Genomic DNA, 8,277 nt, shown 5'->3' with positions numbered 1-8,277 from the left:
GATATGGGTAAATTAGAGTTTAAAATGCCTGGCACCATTTACTAAAGTGAACTTATTTCCTGAATTGTCCCAGGCCAATGTACACTTCTTTTTTGCTGTTGTTTTGATTTAGCTGTCACCAGAGTCATGTCTAAACGCAGCCTTCTCTGCCTCATGGCCGAGTCTCTTTGTGTGTGCATTTCCCCAGCGTTACTTACTGTAGTTTGAAGGTGGGCTGAGCGTCGGAATCTGACGACAGAGTGGGCTGTGCCCTCGGGCCGAGGCAGCTCTTACATTCTCCTGAATGACTACATTTGCTCGTGCAGTTCCCGGCAGCAGCAACAGTGTGGTGCTCTGGGTCTCCAGCTCTGCCCGGCAGCTGAAATCTCCAGCTCGCTGAACATCTGCAGGACAAATTTCCCATGTTCTCCCGTATCTGAATGCTGCCTGACTGCACCGGGAACATGGGCACGGGGGATTATCTCTGCATTGCTATGAGCGGAGGGGCGCCTTGGGGCTTTAGACTGCAAGGTGGCAAGGAGCAAAAGCAGCCTTTGCAGATCGCCAAGGTAGGATCACGAGAGAGATGCTATCGGTGTGCCGGGAACACGAGCGAGGAGAACAGTTTGCTTAGATACAAAGTAAATATCGCTTCCAGGGAAGTGGCTGGTGCGGATCTTGGGATGCTTGTTTGAGTTCTCTGGCGTGTTCTGCAGAGATCCTACAGGTGTTGGTTATGCTGGTTTCAAAAAAAAAGGGATGATTGCTTGTCAGTGGCTTGCAAGTATTGCAAACATCTTCCTAGCCATTAAAGGTTTAACTTGTGGCACGATGGGTGTCTTTCAGCTCCTGTTTGGGTCTCTGTCTGGCTTTGAGTGCACTCGGCACATCGCAAACTCAATCTCTCATATTAGGAAGTGCTGTTCCAGGCATCTATTTCTGATAGTTTTTCTACTCTAGTCATGGAATAAATACAGCTTTACCATGAGAAAATGTTCTTACTATTTTGGGAACCCTGGAAAGCATTACACTGAGTTATCTCTGGTTTTGGAAAGTTATCCAGTCTTAGAAACAGCATTAATAGATGCCAAACATCCCCTCTTATATTTCATGAGCAACACTGAAAATGCCTGAACACTTCAGAAATTATCTGCATGTATCAAAGGGGAGCAAACCAGAATAAATCAAAAATAACAACTGGTAGTCCCACGCAGCAAAAAAATAAGAGTTCAAAAGTAGTTTTGTTAAAAATCAGTGCTCAGTCCAGTGCAACAGCTTCCCCACTGGTGCAACAATGAAGATTTGTCACGGTTATTAAGGCTTATGTAACTGTATGGAGCTGCATTCTGTTCTCCTAGACATGAGGCACAAATTTGGTCCACAGCTCTGAGGTCAGCAAAATACCTCTGGCTGAAATGCTGCTGGGACTGATCATTAGACAATGAGTTCTGCCTTGTTATATGAAGGGAGGGAGTTCAATGTGTGTCTTACCTCTTTTTGGTGTCTTGGTAATGCAGTTCCTTGAGTGTAAAGGTTTTGTACTTTGATCAGTAGTTGAGTATTTAAGCCGTAACTTTCTTAACCTGTCAATGTATTTATTAGTTAATTAACTTCAATGTACTGGCTCAGTTGACTTTTTCACAAACAGCAGAAACAGTAAATCTACCTCCCTTTATAAAAGAAGGTCCTTTCAGTTCCTCTGTCGAGAAAAAAACATCTTTCACTATTCCTTTCAATGATTTCCAACTCATAATATTAACCACATTCAGTAACAGAACTATTTAGTGAGGGTATGAATACTTTTTCTCATTATTTTTTTTTTCTGTTCTTCTATTTAGCAAAAGTTGAACATGTTTACTTTTTCCCCCCCCCCCCTTTACCGATGGGCAACTGTTGCTCTGCAAGTAAAGGCCCTGATAAGACATGGCAGAGGACTCCTGCCATCTAGTGAAAACTTGTAGCTAGAACTTAAAAAATTGTAACAGTAAAAGCCAAGTGGCCTCGGTTACATAAACCCAAGCAAAGTAGAGAAGTGGCTGTGATACAAAACTAAAGAGGAGACGGATGCGAAATGGAGGGAAATGAGATAATCCGTGAAAATGTGGCAGGATACACAAATCTCAAGTTCACACTTATCTACTCTTTGATAAAGGAAACATATTGTTTTTAAAGCTAATGGAGTAAGTCACTGCACTTCACTGCCAGAATCAGCTTTTACCAGTTTGGTTTATGCCTTTTAAAAAAGTTTTAATACGTTTATAAATACGTGAACTATGTCCCCACTGTCTGTAGCTCTTAAAGCATATATGCAAGTAGCATTCACATTAAAATCCATGAGAGTTTTGCCTGTAGTATAAAGTACTGTCTTCCATTGCTATGTAAATAGTTAACAGAGAGACAGAGACAAACATTTTACAAAGAAATATCTCGGTACTTCTCTCACCAGCACATAAAATGGGCAATTCTGCAATAGCAAATAATTTTGCAACCACTAAATTAGATTCAAGATTTTTCAGTAATTTGTTAGAGGGGAGACTGCAACAAACAGATTCTTCTGAAGTCTCGGAAATTATAATTTTTCCTTGTCCATTTTTAACTCTTATTCAAAACACAAATTTTGAAAACATTTGACTCATTTTCCCTAAAGGTACACAAAGTGTTTAACACCCCTCTGAACCCTGGCTCCATATACCAGCTCACCTTGTGATGTTCACTAACCTCATAAATACTTCATAAAAACTTATTTTCAGTTAAAAAGAATTCGTGTATTCTATATACTGTCCCCATATACCATAAAGGGCTTTATAAGCAATTCTTTTAAATTCTATCTCAAGAGATCTATAGTGCTAGAAAGGACTTCTAATAAATGGATGGGATTTAAAAAAAAAAAAAATTATCAGGAGTATAAAGCTTAGGAAAGCAGTGGTTGTATGCACCCAAAGCACCGAAGCATGTCAGTACTGTGCTGTAGGATAGCTTTTCCAAAGCAGGAGATGGTTGGGAATTCTCAGTGGAACACTGACCCTAGAAGGATAAGAATTTAAGATATATAAAAGCAAAGTAGCACATGGTATCTCCTTTCTCTTTCTACCATGAGATATACGAAAGAATGTGTTTTTATGAACATCATGGGCGATTTTTTCTTGAACATTTCTTTTTTTCATTTAAAATAGATAAAAACTGTATGTACAAAAAAGAGAAAGTCTTGTGAGTTTTTCCACTAATACCTAACAATACTGACAATGCTATGTATAATAAAGCTATATTGTTTAAGAAGCATCTCTTTTGCAACAGGTGATTTAATGGAGTCGATTTAGATCTTAGAGAAGATACAGATTTATAATTCAATTATGATGTGACTTCATAAAATTATCTGTTTGCAACAGAGGTCCATCATTCCCAGCATATTTGTTACCTACACCACACAGCAATTTGCTGAACTCATTGTTTGTATCTGTCAAAGTCTTGGTAATTTAAGATTGGGAACTTAACCAAATAGTTCTAGTATTCAAGGGCAGTAAGTTGCATGACTCAGACCTCTTAAGCACTTCAAAGGGAATTCAGCCCTCTTTTTCTCATCCTAAAAGCAAAAATGAACAGATGCTTACAAGGAGATCACAAGCTGCTGCTGCCCAAATAGTAGTTTTACCTTTGGCTCAGGAGTGACGTGTGACAACTGGCTGCCTGGTCATTTTGGACTTGTGCCCTTGTCCATCAAAACGCTCAGATTTCAATTCAAGTCTCCGTTTCATCATTTTGGATTCATTGGAACCTGAAACTGAAAGTGAAACTCAAAGACTTGGGAACAACCTGAATGAACCAAGAGTGTGAAAAGTGATGTGTGAATACGATTACTTAATGCTGGATTTAATCAGAGGTGGGCTCTGCTGTGGCAGTCTGACTTTTTCTCCAAAATACTTGACTCATGCAGAACAACCCCAAGAGGTTTTCATCATGCTGAGCTTTACACTTAAGTCTAGTGAAAAAAAAAACCTGAGTGGGAGACATGTTAGCACAGTTATGCTTTGGATCCTGAGGTAAGGCAAAGCATGTCACTGCCACGTGTATGAGAGGTATGTTAGCACAGAGTTGTTCCATCCACAGAGGACACCAAAGCTCCTGTCACACCTCCAAGCAGGTAAATTAGATTAGATAAACTAGATTAGCTAGAGTAGGAACTTGCTCTACTCAGTGTGCTGTGTGAAGGCCCTGCAGGGAGCTCACAGACCCTGCTGATGTTGCCTTCTTTGTATCAATTGACATTTCAAAAAGGACTTGAGCACAGCTTTATGCAATAGCACTCAGCAGAGCAAGCCATGTTTAAAACATGCTGGTTGAACTTTGGCAGCAAGGGAGGGGAGTTTAGAGTCAACCTACACGATTTTAAATACAACTTGCCTTACTTGGCCTGTATTTAAAAGTGTTTGTTTAAATTTGCTGGCTAATACATTTCCAAAGATAGTTTGTTTTTGCAGCCCGGACAGACTCTTACTCTCAAATTCACCCTTCAGACCATTTGACACAGACGGTATTTGCTGATATTCAGAAAACCCTGTGAGGCATATTTACATGTTCTTTCACACAAGCAGTTATGTGGAAATTTGTGGGTTTATCTATCTTTTCTGGAGAGGATTCTGACTGTCTTACGAGCCTTGACCCAATTTACTAACCAATATATCTTTGCACTTGTTTAGATGACAGAATTTGGCTTCTATTTAAGTAAATTACAAAACTTCCATTGACAGACTGGAAGAAGTTGGGCTTCATGGAGGTTAGGTTGATTTATTTTGCAAAGCCAAGGAATAAAGTAAGGATCCCCAAACCTAACAAAAACACACCACCACTAAATAATTGTTCCTGAAAACTCTGCCATTGCTAAGTAGAAAAATAATGAGAGGGAAAAAAAAAAAAATCATCCACCTTAACCACCAAAGCTTTCCATGCACTTCTAAAGGTTAGGGCTCTGCATTCCTTGATTTCAAACTTTTGCATTCCAGCTCCTGTGCCAGTGGAAATGTTTAGTACTGAAGTCCCATCTAGCTGTTTAAAAGCTGCAGGCTGAACTAGCACACGAGTGTATACCCTGTTTTGGATATACAGGACTACATACCAAGCTGGTTTTGGCACGCTTCCCACAGTATTTAGGCAAATACAAGCATGGTTTGGATCCATGGATTCATTTGTGCTCATTTCTAATAGATGCTTTTCCAACTCTCACACTAGGCGAGTTTTCAATGGAATAGAATGAACACCAGAATTCACACTGATTTAAACTAAACAAACTAAAAAAACCAAACAGTGTATTCCTACTCAATTAGATTAGCTGCTTTCTATAGAGCTTTGCTCCATTTTTTTGTTTCTTTGCTGGAAACTTTTAAAATGCACTGCAAGGCATTATTACATGTCATTGTTCTGTATTTTCTGCCATTGCATTCTTATTGCGAATGTGAATGTAATAGTAAGACTTTCAGCCAAGTTCATATTAAAATATCACAACAGGAAGTGTTGTTTACAAAGTCCCTTAGAATTGTGTCAGATTGTTTGAGAGGACACAGCTAGCAATTTATGCATATCATGGAAGGGCTTTCCTCCAAATGCACAACTCAGTGTTCTTCCAACTTACAGCAGAAATATTTAGAGCAGAAATTACTTTAAGGGAAAATATTTCATGAGATAAATGTTTAGCACTCTATAAAATTTGCAGAGATATCTTTAAGAGCAATAATTGTGTGCACGGAATTAGCTATGGACAAAAATGATAACATTAGATTGCAACCAGTACTCACGAGCACTGCTCATTGGCTGGAACAAAACTGGCAGTAAAAAACCCCCCCCGGATATCAGCTTGGAGGTTTTAAATTTCAAACCTAATGTACACAAGTTACAGTGTGGATTTCTTTTTCCTTTTCTGTAATTTTTCCCATCTGTCCCATGTCATTAGAATCTGCAGTCCACACAGCCAGTGTGAACGTCAGGATGAGGCTGACGCACATTTAGACCGAAACGTTTCAGCGTGCTCCGAAATCAAAGTGCTGGTTTTTGGGTACCTGCCAATACAACCTGGTGTTGAGCACGATGGCCAAAAATGTCCAACACACCTCAGTACCTCGCCCTCAACGGGGTGCTAAGAACAGTGAAGAAGTGGCTGCTTTATTTGTTGCTTATGTGGAAGGTAAATTATAACAAAACCCTGTTGGTTCTGAGCTCACCAGAGCCAGCGGGCTTAGACCTCGAGCTCTCTTATCATGTGCTGCAGTCCTGGGCACAGCTATGGACTCTCCCTTTCTGGTTTAGCAGGGAAACGCTGTCTGCAACTCTTCTTTCTACTTTATAGAGATATATTTTGAATCCTTTTAGTTTTCTTTTTTGTTATATATCTCCTTCCTACATCTGGGACTGGGCACTGAATGCACGGATAACCTTCTGCTTCAAAAGAGTTATGTCATCCTGGTCTGTGCAGCTGGAGAATGGTTATTTTATAAACTTGCCTTTTTGCAAGTGTATTTTAGAAATATGGTCCCATTTAGGAAGCTGTATGCTTTGGGTTTTGTAAGTATGTTTTGCATTACAATTCATTAGCAGATGAACTGGTGATGGGTCAAAACTATGAAGGGAGCAGATAAGCTGTGGTGCTTACACTGCTGCTTCCATTTGATGTGTTCTCTGTAGCATAAACGTGCCCCCTATGGCATAAATTGCTGCAATATTGAATTTCAAGAAAGTTTCTAAAATAAAGATGATGCAAGACACCCTATGTTCATTTTGGCACTTTACAGTAACAGAAAGAAAAAAAGGCAGAATGACAGGGGAACATGATTTTATAGGACCAAATCTGCCCTTCCTAGTACTCTCTGCCTAATACAGGAGTATCAGGAACTGCTTGTTGTCTGAAGGCAAAAGTGGCAAAGCTGAGTTGATTTAAAAACCTAACAGCTGAATTATCACTAAAGGAAGCCTTAACAAAAAGAGTTACATTTTTTCCCATGAACTCATTGGGAGCTTTGCCATTGACTTCAAAGGGCAAAGGATTGGGCCTTGGTATGGATAATATAGTGCAGTTATTTAATTAGAAGCAGATATCATGAATAGAAATTCTCATTGGGAAGGGTGTAGCAGATTTCGCTACAGATCTTCTTACTACAGATCGCTGTGTCTAGCAGAAGTCATTCCCTTCCAAGAACAAAAAAACCCTAGACTTGGGGGTATCCCAGTAACTTTTTCCCCAGGAGGGAAGGGAGAGGAGTGCCCAGCAGCTGTGGGTGACAGCCTTTTCAGCAGGCACAGCTGGGGCTGGACGGGTCGGACAGAAACTCCTTGTGCTGGCAAACCCATCTTGCAGATGCATCTGCAAGTTTCACTGGCACCCCTTTGGAAAGGCTCTAAGGGTCCTGCAAAAAACATGGAGAATTGTGCAACAGTAATTATAACAGTTGTCTATACCTGTATAAGATCAGGTGTTTCCAAGATGTCCTGCAATCAATGAGAAATAAAACTCACAACATGAGTTTTATTTGCTTTACTCCTCCACCACCACTGAAGAGATCATCTCTCTGTTTATCTCTCTAAATCCTTGTCTTCTCTGTCAGGAATTCTTGCTCTGCTTTCTCTTATCATTCTCCCTGTAGTATTATTTAAATACACAAGTAGAGCTACTTACTTAAGCATCAGTTTCAGTGAATTCACTGAAAATTGTGGGCAAACAACACCTCAGACTTCAAACCTTGCTACTTGGTTAGAATAGTGCCCATCACTTCCAGTGGACTTCCTCTGGACAGAAAGGAACACAGGAAACTTTCTGCTTTGCATGAACTCCCTCATCACAGAAATCCCTGAACTACTAGAGCTTAACAGATGTGGCTGGAATAGAGCAATCAGCATTTTGTCCCACAAATTACATTTTCCTATTTTGCAGAGATCACTTCAAAGACCAGCTGCCATAAGCCACTGATTTAATTACAGAGGATGCATATGGAAATAATCTGAAAGGAATAAATAGCTTTCTATATTAGCATATATTCATAATGGTCTTCCTGCACACTGAAATAATACTCGGGGAATGGGTCGTGCAAGACTTGCTTGTAAAATCCTTCAAATTAGGAAAAAACTATCATTAAGCATGAACGTCTTTGGCAAATTCTAACATGTGACACTCTTTAATGCCTAAGATCCTTAAGAGGAGCTGCTGTTTGACACCCTTCACTGAAAAAAAAAAAAAAAAAAGGATTCAGAATGGTTGGTTTTCCAAAGAAAATGGATACCTAGGAAATTAGAATGGTTTCACCTAAATTCTCACTCAGT

The 8,277-nt window shown here is 39.7% G+C and overlaps 1 protein-coding gene across 2 annotated transcripts in view; it reads left to right on the top strand.

The window, feature by feature from the left end:
• Positions 1–202: 202 nt before the first annotated feature.
• Positions 203–8,277, top strand: part of SYNPO2 (synaptopodin 2) — a 71,904-nt gene continuing 63,829 nt past the window's right edge. For both annotated transcript variants that reach the window (XM_027886976.1, XM_027886977.1), the window contains exon 1: positions 203–548. In XM_027886976.1, the coding sequence (XP_027742777.1) occupies positions 420–548 (129 nt within the window). In that variant the 5' untranslated portion in view covers positions 203–419. The remainder of the gene's footprint in view (positions 549–8,277) is intronic.

This window comes from Empidonax traillii, unplaced genomic scaffold, assembly GCF_003031625.1.
Source record: "Empidonax traillii isolate 1590-97213 ecotype Southwest subspecies unplaced genomic scaffold, ASM303162v1 scaffold199:size790550, whole genome shotgun sequence".
Classification (NCBI taxonomy): domain Eukaryota; kingdom Metazoa; phylum Chordata; class Aves; order Passeriformes; family Tyrannidae; genus Empidonax; species Empidonax traillii.
Note: the sequence above shows the minus strand (reverse complement) of the source record. Positions and strands in the feature narration are given on the sequence as shown.